This window comes from Trachemys scripta, chromosome 3, assembly GCF_013100865.1.
Source record: "Trachemys scripta elegans isolate TJP31775 chromosome 3, CAS_Tse_1.0, whole genome shotgun sequence".
In the NCBI taxonomy this organism is placed as follows: domain Eukaryota; kingdom Metazoa; phylum Chordata; order Testudines; family Emydidae; genus Trachemys; species Trachemys scripta.
The window spans coordinates 121,671,907-121,687,789 of record NC_048300.1 but is presented as its reverse complement, the minus strand read 5'-3'; the positions used below and the strand labels follow the sequence as shown (position 1 = coordinate 121,687,789).

General features: G+C 46.5%; 1 protein-coding gene across 9 annotated transcripts in view; it reads right to left on the bottom strand.

The window, feature by feature from the left end:
* Positions 1–583: 583 nt before the first annotated feature.
* LOC117875030 (solute carrier family 22 member 16-like) overlaps positions 584–15,883 on the bottom strand; it is a 122,228-nt gene continuing 106,928 nt past the window's right edge. For 7 of the 9 annotated variants that reach the window (XM_034765876.1, XM_034765875.1, XM_034765879.1 and 4 more), the window contains 4 exons: positions 13,996–14,170; positions 11,862–11,970; positions 9,000–9,176; positions 584–1,757 (listed from right to left, as the gene is read on the bottom strand). In XM_034765876.1, coding sequence (XP_034621767.1) covers positions 1,190–1,757; positions 9,000–9,176; positions 11,862–11,970; positions 13,996–14,170 — 1,029 coding nt within the window. In that variant the 3' untranslated portion in view covers positions 584–1,189. Of the gene's footprint in view, positions 1,771–8,999; positions 9,177–11,861; positions 11,971–13,995; positions 14,171–15,883 lie in introns of those variants that run through there. The other 2 variants (XM_034765877.1, XM_034765885.1) reach the window with 2 other exon arrangements.

The window sequence follows — 15,883 nt, the reverse complement described above, 5'->3', positions numbered from 1 at the left end:
TTTCAGCTCCAAAGAGGAAACAGCCATTTGCAAATGTAATTCAAACCCACTGAACAATATGTTTTATTTCCAATATCAAAATCTAGATCCTGCTGATGTACAATGTCCTACTGCCGTTTACAGTACAGAAACCCTGTTACTTAACATAGTACCAGCTACCCAGGGATGGGCAAAGTATTAATCCTAAGTATATTAGATAGAAATAATCACAGCTATAGGGTTTTTTATAAAATACTTGTCCTTAGGGATTTTCTGTTCTGCTCATGCTGGGTACCTGCATGTCTGAATCCAACTGCAGTGACTATCACACACTGCAGTTACATGCTTGTAAGAGGAAGGATGTTTTGCAATAAAAAATGTTAACAGAGAAGACAATGAAAAGGAAGAGAGTTTGGAACAGCAAATTTATCAGTTGGTGTCTTTCATTATGTATATGGCATAGTGAAGGGTTGTTGTGCTTTGGCCAACCTCTGGATAGGATCTATCAGAGAATGTATCTTTCAGCTGACCATATAAAATCACCCATTGTTGTTTTGCAATGTTGTTATAGCCCTGTTGGTCCCAGAATATGAGAGAGACAAGGTGGGTGAGAAGATATCTTTTATTGGACCAACTTCTGTTGGTGGAAGAGACAGAGACAAGTTTTCAAGCTACATAGAGAGGTTTTATTCAGGTCTGTAAAAGGTAATCAGAGTGTCACATCTAAATGCAGGGTAGAACAGATTGTTAAGCACAGGAGTTAATGCATGTTGTAAGGGACCATTCAAAATGAAATGGCCCATTAACACTTCCACAGTCATAGGACAAAGGAGGTTTTTAGGGTTACACATTGTTGTAAACAGACATAAAACTACTGTCTCTATTGAATCTATACCTCCCACAGCACACCTTTCAAGATCCTTGGGTCTTACCCTGTATTGTACCTCACCCAGTGCATCAAATGCCTAAACAACAGCTATGTGGGTGAAACTAGACAAACATTATGCTCTCAAATGAACTCACACAGAAAAATGATAAAGGACAAAAACACCCTATCACCTGTGGGCAAACACTTTTCACAAAACAAGCACTTGGCTACAGTTCAGAATGTTGCACGCAGTTTCTTCCATTGCTTATAGAATAACATTCCAAAGGTATTACTAGTAGATTTATAATAGCCTACCAATAACTGAAAAGGAGGCCCCAATGATTATAACTTTGCCTTCAAAGAGGAGCCTTCCAGAGCAGCAATGCATTCTCCCACCAGTCGAGCAGCCTCTTTAGCAGTGCCCCTGTGCACTGAAAAGCCACCCGAACCATGTCCGTAGTTGTGGACCACGGGCAGATTTTTCCCATCATGGACCAGTATCTCTTTCTGCAGTCTCACAGCTAACCTGGATGGCCTCAGACCCACCCTCACCTTTATGTCCTGGGCTCTTTGAAGTGAGGGTTCAAGAGCACAACATCTGTCAAATATGTCTTTGCTACTTCTAGGATCTGGGGACAAGCTCCAGTTGTCCTTTTGCCTTGTCCCACCTAATGTTACATTGTGTATTCCTGGATAGATGTAGGTTAAACCATCCCCATCCCGGATGAAGTGATTCACCCAAGGAGCATCGACCTTGAGTACTTGACCTCTGACAGGGTATATCTCCAAGTCACCCATGAGTTCTCTGGATCCAATGCCTGAACAGTTGACAACGATGTCATATTTGCTATGTAGTTCCCACAGATCTTCGATTCGTCTAGCATACACCTGGCTGCCATTTCCTTTCAACCTAAAAAGAAATACTGGAGGTAAAGCATGACAATTAACTATTAATAAATCGCCTTGATTATTTTTACGCAAGTCAAGTAAGTAAGAGACTCTTTAAGATGCAGAAGAATAGAAAATTGAAGAAAAATCAGAGCTAGCTAGCAAGGGCTTCTGTTTATGACTTGTCTGATTTGGCTGTTGGAATTAAGACATTGCAAACAAAAGGCTCTTTGTTTGTTTATAAGATTGGACAGGGCAAAATATATCAGGTGTACAAATATTACAGAGATGCTGTGGCAAAAAAAGACGAGATAGCGATCTCATGAATTCATCTTATGATAGCTCCAAAATTGAGCAGTTCATACAGCCTAAGGATGGGCAAAATGTCACTTTTACATCAAAGTATTTATATTAGTAGTAGTATTTTACTATATACATTTCTGAGGTACCTGTTACTTGAAGCCAAATTCATCCCTGATGTCCAGTGCCGTAACAAGGGCGAGGCGAGTGAGGCACTTGCCTCGGGCGCACAAAGGGGAGGGGCGCAATCACCTCCTCTCCGTCTCTGTCTCCACCTCCTCCCCTGAATGCTCCGCCCCTGCTTCTCCGAGCCCCCGCTTCCCGCGAATCAGCTGTTCACGCAGGAAGCCTGGGAGCACGGAGAAACAAATGGCGGCACGCTCAGGCCCCGGGAGGCAGAGGTGGAGCAGAGGTGAGCTGGGGCGGGGAGTGCAGGGCCGGATCTAACTTTTTTGCCGCCGCCCCAAGCAAAAAAAAAAAAAAAGGGGGGGGCTGGCGCTGTTAGTGCGGTCTTGTGAGGAGCGAGGCGTGAGGGGGGGATGCGGCTGGAGGAGCGGGGGGGCACAGCGCAGCCGGAGGAGAGAGGCACGGGGGGGGGGGGGGGGGTACGTTGCGGCCGGGGGGGGGGGGGGGGAGGGCACGGCATGGCCGGAGGAGCCAAGGGGGAAGCAACGCAGCCGGAGCAGCAAGGGGGAGGCGCAGCATGGCCGCAGCGCTACCAGAGGAGCCAAGGGAGGGGGACTCAGGATGGCCGCAACGTGGCCGGAGGAGCCAAGGGTGGTGGGGTGGCGTGCCTGGAGGAGCCAAGGGGGGACGCGGCCGGAGGAGCCAAGGGAGGGCACGGCACGGTGCGGCTGGAGGAGCCAAAGGGGGGCATGGCCGGAGGAGCGTGGGGGGGGGTGCAGCATGTCCACGGCGTGCCCGGAGGAGCCAAGGGGGGGGGGGGGGGGACGCGATTTTATATTCTTGCCTCGGGCGCAAAAATAGCTAGTTACAGCTCTGCTGATGTCACTCTGTCTTCAGGGCTGCTATCAAATATGACACTATTTATAAATGCATAAGGAAGAAAGGAATCAGGCCTCATTTATAGAGAGTGAGATACAGCAGGTATTAACATCAATTCACTCTAGGTGTTTTAAAGTGGCGATCTAATGTAGGATGGGATGAGTTGGCTTAATATCTGTAAAGAGATCTGTTAGACTGCACGTTAGGCATGCACTCCATTCTCTCAACAAAATCTCATCCTCTTCCTGGGGTTTACATTTATTGTTAACTTAAATCTCAACCTAAGCTTCATTTTGAGCATGGCTTAAATGTAGGGTTCTCCCTGCAGGATCAGCTCCTAATCTGTCCAATAGGTAGAGATTAATTCTCTCTAGTGGGATCTCACCCATAGCATTTGAGATTCTGTCATATTTTTTGCAAAAACATGTTAGTACAAAAACTACTAAACATTCTGCAGAATTCAGACAAGGTAGAGGGAGAAAGTTTGTGAACTGTGACATTAAAGCTAGCCTAGAAAGAGGATGTGGTAAATGCTTTTGTGCTGCCAAGGCAAGGTACATAAATATTGTTCAGATCACTTGGGTTTGCAAAATAGTTACATATTTACTATGCTCTCTTTCCTGGTACCCACAAAGAGGGGGTGGAAAACTTTATCATCTTATTAGACTACATCCTTTGGGAAATGAGAAGAGTCTGAAACAGGAATAAGGAAGCAACAGAAGCCTTTGTGGCGAAGCAGCCTGACAGATACTAAATGGAGTCAGCAATTTAGTTGTTCCTCAGTACAATTTTCAGTATCAGTTAAGCAATGAAACATGATAAGGCTTGTGTTCCTGTGAGATAGTACAGAAGTCAGATAGCACTGGCAGCACAAGAGTACTCCCACTTATGCTTGCTGCTAAAAACATGAAATGTGATTCCATGTGGTTCAATGGCATGGAACATAATCAAACAAGCTGAGGGATTATCTGGCAATTTGTTCCAAGATGTAGATACACGTTTTACTACCTAACCTCAAATCACCTTGTATCCAGTCACTATGCCTGTGAAATGACAAACATTATTTGCTCTTTTTAAGTGCATTTAAATGGATTATACATACACATTATAGGATCTGTTTTCTGACTGCTAAAATTCTTTGAAATTGATGTGACTTGAGGAGAACTGGTCTTCAGAAGGAAAAAAATAAACTGTAAGACTTTTTTCTGCACAGGCATAAATTTTAAAGACTTCATGTGTGCCAAGCATTTTGCACATGCAAATGTTTCTGTAAGGTTTTCTACAAGATGATAATACAGAAAGATAGTACTTGGATTATTTTTACTCCTTTCTGCTCCTGATTCCAGAATGGTTTGTGAGGTTAGTTGGGCAGAAGAGAGGTTTTTGACCAAATCAGAGATGAATTGGCCCAGCCAATTCTGAAATACAGAGATTGGAACAGGAGGCATTTCCACAGATTTTCAAATTCTCCTGACAATTTTTGTCATTTCATAGCTCAAAACCAGTGAGGCTAGAGGCTTCAAAACATCACCTTTGGTTTGTGGCAAACGGCTTGCAGAGCACTAGCTTCTTTTACCATTTTCAAGAGCTGGTGGGATGTATTTTGGAAGTTACAGACTGGCAAATGAGAAACATCTGAATGTTCATTTGACTAGTGGCAGAGAAAAGACAGAAGATAACACTCTTTCCACTCCACTAGTATCTCTGGAGGATGTTAAACAGAAGCTACTAAAGTTAGAGATTTTTAAATCAGCAGGTCCCGATGGCTTGCATCCAAGAGTTTTAAAAGAACTGTCTGAGGAGCTTGTTGGACCATTAATGCTGATTTTCAATAAGTCTTGGAGCACTGGGGAAGTTCCAAAAGACTGGAAAAAAACTAACATTGTACAGTTTTTAAAAAGGGCAAGTGGGATGATCTGGGTACTTATAGGCTGTACGCCTGACAGTGATTCTGGACAAGATCATGGAGTGGCTGATACCAGACCCAATTATAATGAATTAAAGGAAGTTAATGTAATTAATGCAAATCAACATGGTGCAATATACGTAGAATTCTGTAAGGTGTTTGTCCTGGTGTCACATGACATTTTTATTAAAAAACTAGAATGATATAAAATTAACATGGCACACATTGAATGGATTAAAAGCTGGCTAACTGATGGGACTATTTAGAAAAGCTGGACATGCACAAGTCCATGGGTCCAGATCTAATGCATCCAAGGGTGCTGAGGGAGTTGGCTGATGTGATTGCAGAGCCATGGGCCATTATCTTTGAAAATTTGTGGCGATCGCGTGAGGTCCCGGATGATTGGAAAAAGGCAAATATAGTGCCCATATTTTAAAAAGAGAACCCGGGGAACTACAGACTGGTCAGCCTCACTTCAGTCCCCAGCAAAATCATGGAGCAGGTCCTCAGGGAATCCATTTTGAAGCACCTGGAGGAGAGGAAGGTGATCAGGAACAGTCAATATGGATTCACCAAGGGCAAGTCATGCCTGACCAACCTGATTGCCTTCTGTGATGAGATAACTGGCTCTGTGGATATGGGGAAAGTGGTGGATGTGATATATCTTGACTTTAGCAAAGCTTTTGATATGGTCTCCCACAGTATTCTTGCCAGCAAGTTAAAGAAATATGGATTGGATGAATGGACTATAAGGTGGATAGAAAGCTGGCTAAACTGTCAGACTTAACATGCAGTGATCAATGGCTCGATGTCTAGTTGGCAGCCAGTATCAAGTAGAGTGCCCCAGGGGTGGGTCCTGGGGCCGATTTTGTTCAAGATCTTTATTAATAATCTGGATGATGGGATGGATTGCACCCTCAACAAGTTCGCAGATGACACTAAACTGCGGGGAAAGGTAGATACTCTGGAGGGTAGGGATAGGGTCCAGAGTGACCTAGACAAATTGGAGGATTGGGCCAAAAGAAATCTGATGAGGTTCAACAAGGACAAGTGCAGAGTCCTGCACTTAGGAAGAAAGAATCCCATGCACTGCTACAGGTTAGGGACCAACTGGTTAAGCAGCAGTTCTGCAGAAAAGGACCTGGGGATTATGAGAAGTTGGATACGCGTCAACAGTGTGCCCTTGTTACCAAGAAGGCCAACGGCATATTGGGCTGTATTAGTAGGAGCATTGCCAGCAGAACGAGGGAAGTGATTATTCCCCTCTATTCGGCACTGGTGAGGCCACACCTGGAGTATTGTGCCCAGTTTTGGTCCCCCCACTACAGAAAGGATGTGGACAAATTGGAGAGAGTCCAGCGGAGGGCAATGAAAATTATTAGGGGGCTAGGGCACATGACTTACGAGGAGAGGCTGAGGGAACTGGGGTTATTTAGTCTGCAGAAGAGAAGAGTGAGGGGGGGATTTGATAGCAGCCTTCAACTACCTGAAGGGGGGTTCCAAAGAGGATGGAGCTAGGCTGTTCTCAGTGGTGGCAGATGACAGAACAAGAAGCAACGGTCTCAAATTGCAGTGGGGGAGGTCTAGGTTTGATATTAGGAAACACTTTCATTAGGAGGGTGGTGAAGCACTGGAATGGGTTACCAAGGGAGATGGTGGAATCTCCATCCTTAGAAGTTTTTAAGACCCGTCTTGACAAAACCCTGGCTGGGATGATTTAGTTGGTGTCTGCCTGCTTTGAGCAGGGGGTTGAATTAGATGACCTCCTGAGGTCTCTTCCAACTCTAATATTCTATGATTCTATGATAGGTGCCAAAATGTAATTGTAACTGGGGAATTGTCATTGAACAGGTCTGTTCACAGTGGGGTCCTGCAAAAATCTGTTCTTGGCCCTACACTATTTAACATTTTATCAATACCGGAAGAAAACATAAAATAATTACTAATAAAGTTTGAAGATGACACAAAAATTGGGGGAGTGGTAAATAATGAAGAGAACAGAATAATGAAGAGACTCAAAGCAATTGAAATCGTTTGGTAAGCTGAGCGCAAACAAACAATATGCATTTTAAGATGGCTAAATGTATACATACAGGAACAAAGAATGTAAGTTATACTTTCAGGATGGGGGACTGTATCCTGGGAAGCGGTGACTCTGAAAAAGCTTTGGGGGTCGTTGTGAATAATCAGCTGAATATGAGCTCCCGCTGTGATGCTGAAGCCAAAAGAGCTAATGCGATCCTAGGATGTATAAACAGGAGAATCTTGAGTAGGAGTAGAGAGGTTATTTTACCTCTGTATTAGGCTCTGATGCAACCACTGCTGGAATACTTTGTCCAGTTTTGGTGCCCACAATTCAAGGAGAGTGTTGATAAATTGGACAGGGTTCAGAGAAGAGCTACGAGAATGATTCAAGAATTAGAAAACATGCCTTAAAATGATAGACTCAAGGAACTCAATCTATTTAGTTTAACAAAGGAAAAACTAAAGGGTGACTTGATTAGTCTGTAAGTACCTATATGAGGAACAACTATTGAATAATGGGCTCTTGAATCTAGGAGAGAAACATGATCCAATGGCTGGAAGTTGAAGCTAGACAAATTCAGACTGGAAATAGGGGGGTTGGGGGCAGGAATTTAACAGTGAAAGTAATTAACCAGTAGAACAATTTACCAAGGCTTGCAGTGGATTCTTCATTGCTGACAAATTTTAAATCAAGAGCAGATGTATTTCTAAAAGATCTTCTGTAGGAATTATCCGGGGGCAGTTCTATGGCCTGTGCTACATAGGAGATCAGAGGAGATGATCACAATGGTCCCTTCTGGTCTTACAATCTATGAAAGGACAGGACCAGAAATATGGCTGCTCTCAAGAAATCAGCTTTCCACATCCAAATCTTGCAGGATTCCCCATGTAAATGTATGTGGATCATGTCATCCATAAGATAGTTTCCCCCAATGCACAGTGAATGCCTCCTTTGAAGAGATTGATTGAGCCATTAAGACACAGTCCTGCATTGAGAACGGTGCTGAATTGCCCCAGCAAGAGCTCCGGAATGTATCATCTACCTGTGTGCATTATCTGCAGGGGGACTGCAGCTGCAGTACCTGAGACAGCCTGGTGTAAGGTATATAGGCTCCCTGGTGCACTTAGCCAGCTGTTTCACTGATGTAGGAGAAGGACCATGGTTCCTTTCTCACTTGGGGAGGCTAATGTTTCTGTGGATATTCACCTGGCTGGAGGTGTCGTTGCACTCAGGACTGAAATTACCCTGTCATTGCATGCAGATACAAGAAGGGGAGGCTTTGTGCACTTTCTGCTCCCTTGTGCACCAACCCAGTAGGGAGCCTCTAAGGCATTGTTTCCCAAACTTGGGACGCCGCTTGTTTAGGGAAAGCCCTTGTCAGGCCGGGCTGGTTTGTTTACCTGCCGCGTCCACAGGTTCGGCCGATCGCGGCTCCCACTGACCATGGTTTGCTGCTCCAGGCCAATGGGAGCTGCTGGAAGCAGCCCAGGCCGAGGGACATACTGGCCGCCGCTTCCAGCAGCTCCCATTGGCCTGGAGCAGCGAACCACGGCCAGTGGGAGTCGCGATCGGCCAGACCTGCGGACGCAGCAGGTAAATAAACCGACCCGGCCCACCAGGGGCTTTCCCTACACAAGCGGCATCCCAAGTTTGGGAAACACTGCTCTAAGGGATAGTTTTGGAAGATTTTGAAAATGTGGGGCCTTATTCTCATTTACATTAAAGCCACTTCATACCACTCTGTCCATGTAATGGGGCGTTAAAATGGTAAATATAAAATTCTCCCACTTTTAGATATCTGTACACTACCACAGTTGTGAAAAACGGCCTTAGGTTTAATGAAACTCATTCCCATGGCCTTTAAATTCTTGCAAAAGAGGATATATGTGTAACCCAGGGGTAACTCACAGAAAATCAGTCTCCATTTCTCCCAGAAAGGAAAGAAAGATTTTAAAATCCATTAAATCAAAGGAATATTCCCAACCCTTTCCTTTCAGGAAATATCAGCTACACCCATCAAAACAAACCTTTTCTCCAACCATAGCAGATAGGACGGGCAGTCACATTTCAGTGTAGTAAAAGCCTGACCAAATCTGTGCTGTGGAAATTTCTTCAGCTCCTCTTCAGTCATTGAGCGAAATCCCAGGACAACATCAGACCAGAATGGTAACACTTCATCAGGAATGGTTTTAAAGATCTGCCAGCTAAAGGACATGGAAGAGAAGGCTAGACTTAGACACGCTCACGTTCATGTGACACAATTCATTTTGATCTTAGTTTAAAAATATTAGCAATCATCTTCCATTGGTCAGCAGGATCTCTAGAGTTTAGACAGACAGAAGGTAACAAAGTAAAAGACCTCACAGATGATAATTATTTAATTGGCCATAAGGTTTAGGGGAGTCTTAGTAGGACTTGGACCTAGAGGTGAGGGTAGAGTGAGGGTTGGGGTAATTGAGCCAAGTTAAAAATCATAAAGGGGGGGATGCGCCAGGGAAAATAACAGGATAACACAGGATTAAATACATTAAATGCAGTGAGCGGAGGGATGGGGGAAATAGTAGTCCAATGTGTCCCGTGTCCTCTTATTTTCATGGTTCTCATTTAAAACTAAAACTGTGCTGGAGAATGACAACACGGGCCATTAAAACCACATCCTTTCTGTGCTCCACTTACTCTCCAGTCTTGAATCTTGTTGCAGAGATTCTAAATTAATCCCCAGGAATTCACTAACTAAATTCCATACCGAGTTAAATTTAGAGATGGGCTCAAATCCAGCTCTGCATCACAATACCACTGCTTGGGCCCATCTCCAGGTAAGGTACAAAGCTTCCTCTCCTTCAGAGTTTAAACTCTGGAATTCCTGCCTGTTGCGAGGAGGTGTGGCCTCCCTCAGATGCGGATGCAAAGGGAACAACACAGGCTGCCTGGTGAGAGGAGCCAGGAGGGCCACGCCCCACACACTGGAAGCAGAGGGGTGGGACAGAAAGGGGAGCTATAAAAGGCTGGCCCAGCTATTCAGTTGGGAGGAAGCTGCTGGAGGAGATAGATGCTTCTTCCCCGCTGCCAGAGGCGAGCACCAAGAACTGCTGTTGCCCAAGAGACCAGCGTGAGCTTCCACAGAGTCCTGGCGCAGAGGAGCTGCTACCACTATCCCTGGCAGTGTACCCAGAGGAGATTGAGGACGACCCCTGGATCCAGAGAGAGAAAGAAGGAAGCAGCCCAGGGGAACCAAGCCGTAGTCTGCTAGAGGGCGAGCCTGAAACCAGGTCAGTGTGTTGCGGGCAGACCCCCGCTCACCCAGTGGTGGACTACTCTGCCACTGTTAGGGCCCTGGGTTGGGATGCAGTGGAGTTGGGTGGGCCCATGCCACTCCACCCCTGGGGTGACAGTACTCCCCCTCCGTAGGCCAGGAGACCTGTGCTCCTCTGCTCACACCAAACCTAAAGCGGCTTTGGGGTGGCAGCAGTGCGCACCATGGCCAGGGCAGGCTCTCTGCCTGCCTGCCCTGGCCCCGGCCCCATGCTGCTCCAGGAAGCGCTGCGGTCCCTGGGGGAGGAGAGGCAGAGGGCTCTGCATGTGCTGCCCTTGCCGCGCCTCCAGGAACCTTCCCCGAAGCTTCCGTTGGCCGCGGTTCCCCGTTCCCAGCCAATGGGAACTGTGGGGGGGGGGCGGTGCCTGGAGGCAAGGGCAGAGCACGTGGCACCAAAGGGGGCAATCCCACAGGCTGGATCCAAAGCCCTGAGGGGCTGGTGGGGCCGTAGTTTGCCCACCCCTGATTTAGAATCACCATGGTAATTACTCGGGGTCCACACTATCCCCCTTCTGTTGGTGGCGCACATCCTCACCAGGAGCACTTCCACCCTCTTAAGAAGGCCAGGAGGAGGGGGCTCCATGCGCAGCTCCACACCAGGAGCCTGGCTGCCCCCACCCCTCCCAGGCTCCTGGCTTCCCACTCTCACATGGGATCCTGGCTGCCCCTAGGGCTCTCTGCTCCCTGCTGGGAGCCGGAGCAGCTGCTGGGCTCCTGGGGGACAGTGGGGAGCCTGGGTGGCAGCCTGGCTCGAAGTGGAGAACCCAGGGGCAGCTGGGCTCTAGCTGGAGTCCCCCCAACCTGGAGTGACAGCCCGAGCTCTGAGCTGGGTGTTCTTTTCAATTTCACGGTTCCAGCACAAAGCCGTGAAATTGATAAGAATGACAGCCAACAGCCGATGTATGTAACCTGCAGTGTCTACACAGACTCTGCATTGCTCTAACTACACCAACATAAGCCCGACATCTCTTGTGGCGGTAGAGTTATGTCGGTGTAGTAGGGCACTTACATCAGCAGGAGCAAGGCTGTAGTGTAGACACTGATATAATTCGGTCGACATAAGCTGCCTTACATCGATCTAACTCTGTCCTGTCGTGTAGACCAGGCCTGACTCAGGCTCTCTTTCTAAAGGCTACAATCTTCTTGGCTGCATCTTCATGCAGTACCTGATCATACTTTCTTCCAGGTGACAGCAAAGCCAAAGATTTGAGTAGACAAATCTTTGTGGGTATGATGGGAAGCAAACATACTGTGTTTTATACTTAGTTACCATACCTGAAGGATCCTACAACGTTCCATCTCCTGTTACTAAAGGAGGAGGAATGTAGGGAAAATATGGGCTACAACTTACATTTAAGAGACACCAGCCCAGAGTGTTTTGTTTGTGTGAGCCTTTGAATGATTTTTGCTTGAAAACTCGCTTCATGTAATCAAATGCTTCTTAACACTGTAGCTCCTTTTGAATATGGGGCACAAGAGAGACTCCAGAGAAAGACTGTCCAGATGGATTGTCACCCTGCCTATTACAGTATATAGCATAAAAATACTAAAAACCTATTTTGAGTTCCTTTCTTACCCAGACACCAGATTAATGCCAGCATCTGAAGCCTCCGATGAATTATTGATTTCAAAAAGATAGTCGAAGGTCTCCCTAAACCACTGCTTCTGCTGATGAATTGGTATGCCTGTACATTTGAAATAAAGCAAAAAACTGAAATGGAGGGTGAAGGTAGATCAGGAAAAGACTCCCAAACCCGCATCAGCTGAGAAAGGCAGGCATCAGAGAAACCAGGAATAGTAAATTTTCTACACTGGTAAAACGTTGGACATGACCAGATAAAAGTATACACTGTACTGAACACAGAAAATGCATGGGAATTAAACCTATATTTTGGTATTTGTAAAGTCCAGTGCTATAAGGTAATACATGCCTCCTATAAGGTGCTAATTACCCTTAACTCCCAAGGACTGCATTGGTCTTCAAAGGGAGATTACAGCGCTCAGCAGCTTGCAGTATTGGGCCCTTGCTCCCCTGGACACTCACAGGATTCGGAGATTCACTTCTTCTAAAGAATCAGTGCACCTCAGCTTACCAGTTTCACCTCAGATCACCATTCCATTTAACACACAGCACAGACATGGGTATAGTGAAATCAAGTATACGTTTATTTAACAAAGCACAAAGATTCAAGTAGCAGCAAGTGGAAGTATTGGAAACAAATGGTTATATATAAAACAAAATCATAACATGCATTCTAGAGCCTAGACTTAATTAACAAGATACTCTCATGTCTTGCTCATCCAAAATCCCTGTAGCATTTTACAGCCAGGTTTGGCCTTGACCCTCATCTCATGAGACAAACTGTCTGCTTGCCTCCTAGGCAAAGGATCTTGTGTGTTTCCTTGTACTCGCAGATATACCCTAATAACTCTTTGTCTTTAGTCTTAAAGCAGACACCCCTCCTGTTTATTTCATCCTGCGAATTTTCTCTCTTTTAGATTTCACAATCTCTTCTTTTGCGCATGGCTCAGTATGCAAATAGGGCTACATGGTGAGGCATAAAATACACACTACGCACATAACCAGACAGAGAGATAGGTGTCTGCTGCCTCCTTCCTGAAAGGAACATTTCCGGGGTAGGAAACTTCCTGGTGACCTGCCTTAACTCCAAGACCTTGAGAATATAACTTTTAGTATAGATACATAACTTTTTAAATTTTATCCATACATACATTTCACAATGACTATGATAACCAGTGGGCTACAGATTCTTGGTATAGACCTCACATGTCACTCTTTGGTGAACTATTATGCATATATCCAACCAGGGGATTCCTGTATAATCGTATGCAACCACTGTGCTCTCTGCTGATTGGCACGAAGAGATCCCTGTCCGTCTGTGTGTCTCTCTCTCTCTCTCTCTCACATAAACACAAACACACACACACACAATATGTAGAGCCTTAAAGAGCTGAAAATATCTCCAAACATTTTAGGCCTGAAAATGGAACAAGAACGGGTGACTAAGTATCAAAACACTGGGGTTTTTATCAGCATAATTTATGATTGTTCAGAAAATAAAGACTGCAGACATATATTCTAAACTAATCAGATTCAAATACTATCATTAATGGAATAATAGATCTTCAGTATCATCTGAAGACCAAAGTTTAAACATGGAAAAAAGTCCTGTTGCAAAAACTTTAATCCACATCATTCTGAAGTTTGAGCTATGAGCAGGGCTGGCTCCAGGCACCAGCTGAGCAAGCTGGTGCTTGGGGTGGCAGATTGTTCGAGGCGGCATTCTGCCCAATCCTAGGGTGGCACGGCCGCTTTTTTTTGTTGTTGTTCCATTCCAGCCATCCTGTAGGGGGCGGCAGCGCGGAGAACCAGAGCGCCCTGCAGGGCAGTCCTCTTCCTCCCCTCCCCGCCGACCGGAGCGGAGCCCTCGTGGCAGGCGGCAGGAGGCGGCGCAGCGGGAGGGGCCACGTGGCAGCGCCCCTGCTGTAGCCCTGACCGCCCCCTTCTCTCTCTCGCCCTCCCCCTCCCTCCCCGCCCCAGCCGGTCCCCTTGCACCCGCGCTCCGGCCGCGTCGCAGGGGTTTTTTTTGCTTTGCTGTTCTGGCCGCCCCGTTTTTTTTTTTTTTGCTTGGGGCAGCCAAAAAGCCAGAGCTGGCCCTGGCTATGAGCTGAGCAGAGGTTTCACTCACCTTGATAAGTGTGTGGAATAAGCATTCCAGCTGCTACATCGCTCGTTGTGTTGGGAGTAAATTTGTCCGAAATTACAGTCACAGAGCACTTGGAGATAGATTCTGAAATGTACACTGCTGTTGAGAGGCCAATCAACCCAGCACCAACAACTGCAATCTTTCGTTTAGCCATATGCTAGGAGGAGAGGGAGGAGGAGGGGAGAAAAGAATTCCAACAGGTTATTTAAGGTGCCACATCCAATGCAATTTTTTAAAAATCCTTTCTTATTAGTTCTGCGATCTATTGTAAACAAGAGACAGAAAATACAATAGGGCTGGATCCCACAAACCTTTACATTTGTGAGTACAGTAACTCCTCATTTACCATCCTCCCGCTCAACGTTGTTTCGAAGTTATGTCACTGCTCCATTAGGGAACATACTCGTTTAAAGTTGTGCAATGCTCCCTTATAACGTCATTTGGCTGACTTTACAAGGGAGCATTGCACAAGTTCCTCTTCTCCGCCTCCTCCCCCTCCCTTCTTCCCAGCGCTTCCCCACCGCTAAACAACTGTTTGGTGGTGCTTAGGACTTTCTGGGAGGGAGGGTGGGAGGAGCAAATGAGCGGGGAAGCAGCCCCCCCCCCTCACCCCGGCAGGCAGGGCACCTAGAACACAGGGGCTTTAGAGGCTGCAGGGCCCTGGGCTAAGGGGGCACCGGGGCCCTGGCCTGCAACTCTAAAGCCTCTTTCGGAATGCGGCCCTGCGAGCACGGACCGGAGAACTCAGGAGGAGCAGGGGCAGCCATGTAGCCAGCGGACAGAGAGAAGCGGTGCTTTCCCCTTCAAAGCCGGCCGGAGAGAAGCGGCGCTTTGAAGGGGAAAGCCCAGGGCCCTGCAGCCCCTAAATCCCCTGCATTCCGAGTGGCCTTGCCTGGGGGTGGGGGGGCGGAGGGGGAGAGGGGTGGCAGTTCCCAGAATTGCAGCTCCCAGAATCGTGGCCATGGGGGCAGTGGCACGCTGCGCAGAGTTACCTGCACACCCCCTGCACCAAACAGGAGCTGCTCCAGGTAAGTGCTCTGCATCTCCTGCCTGCCCCAGCCCTGAGCCTCCTCCCGCACCCGGAGTGCCCTCCCGCACGCTAACTCCCTCCCAGATCCTGCACCCGACCCTGAGCGCCCTCCCACACCCTAACTCCCTTCCAGACCCTGCACCCCCAGCCCTGAGCCCCAGGGGCAAGGCAGGGACACCTGCCCACCACAGTACAGTACTGTACAGTATATAATGCCTTTTGTCTGCCCCCAAAAAATTTCCTTGGCACCTAACCCCCCGCATTTACATTAAATCTTATGGGAAAATTGGATTAGTTTAACATCGTTTCGCTTAAAGTTGCATTTTTCAGGAACATAACTACAATGTTAAGAGAGGAGTTACTGTAGTCCCACTAAAGACCACAGGACTATGTGGACAAATAAGGTCTATTCCTGGGCATAGGGCTTTCCAGGATTAGGGAAAATGGAATTAAAATATTTACAATTGTCAGCATTGAGAGAGATCAGGCAAGTTAAGGCCTAAACATTGAAGCAAAACACAATATAGAAAAACAAATATTAAGAGTAGGGTTTCAGATGTAAGATGGAAAATGCCTTTGTCTAGCATATGATCTAGTTGATTCTTTGTCTCAGAGAATGGTTTACCTGCTGATTTTTGTCCCATAAAATAGACTTGACATTAAATGCAATGCATAGTTTTTCAGGGTATAGAATAACTGCTTCTATACTTCCATCCAAAAATTGTTTGCAGGGAGATGTTAATCCCTGTTGTCTTGATTATGCCTTGGGAGGGGTGTGGTGGGAGGAAGAGAAGGGCGTAAAATCCTTTTGTGCTTTGACATTGTTAAGAATATATTTCT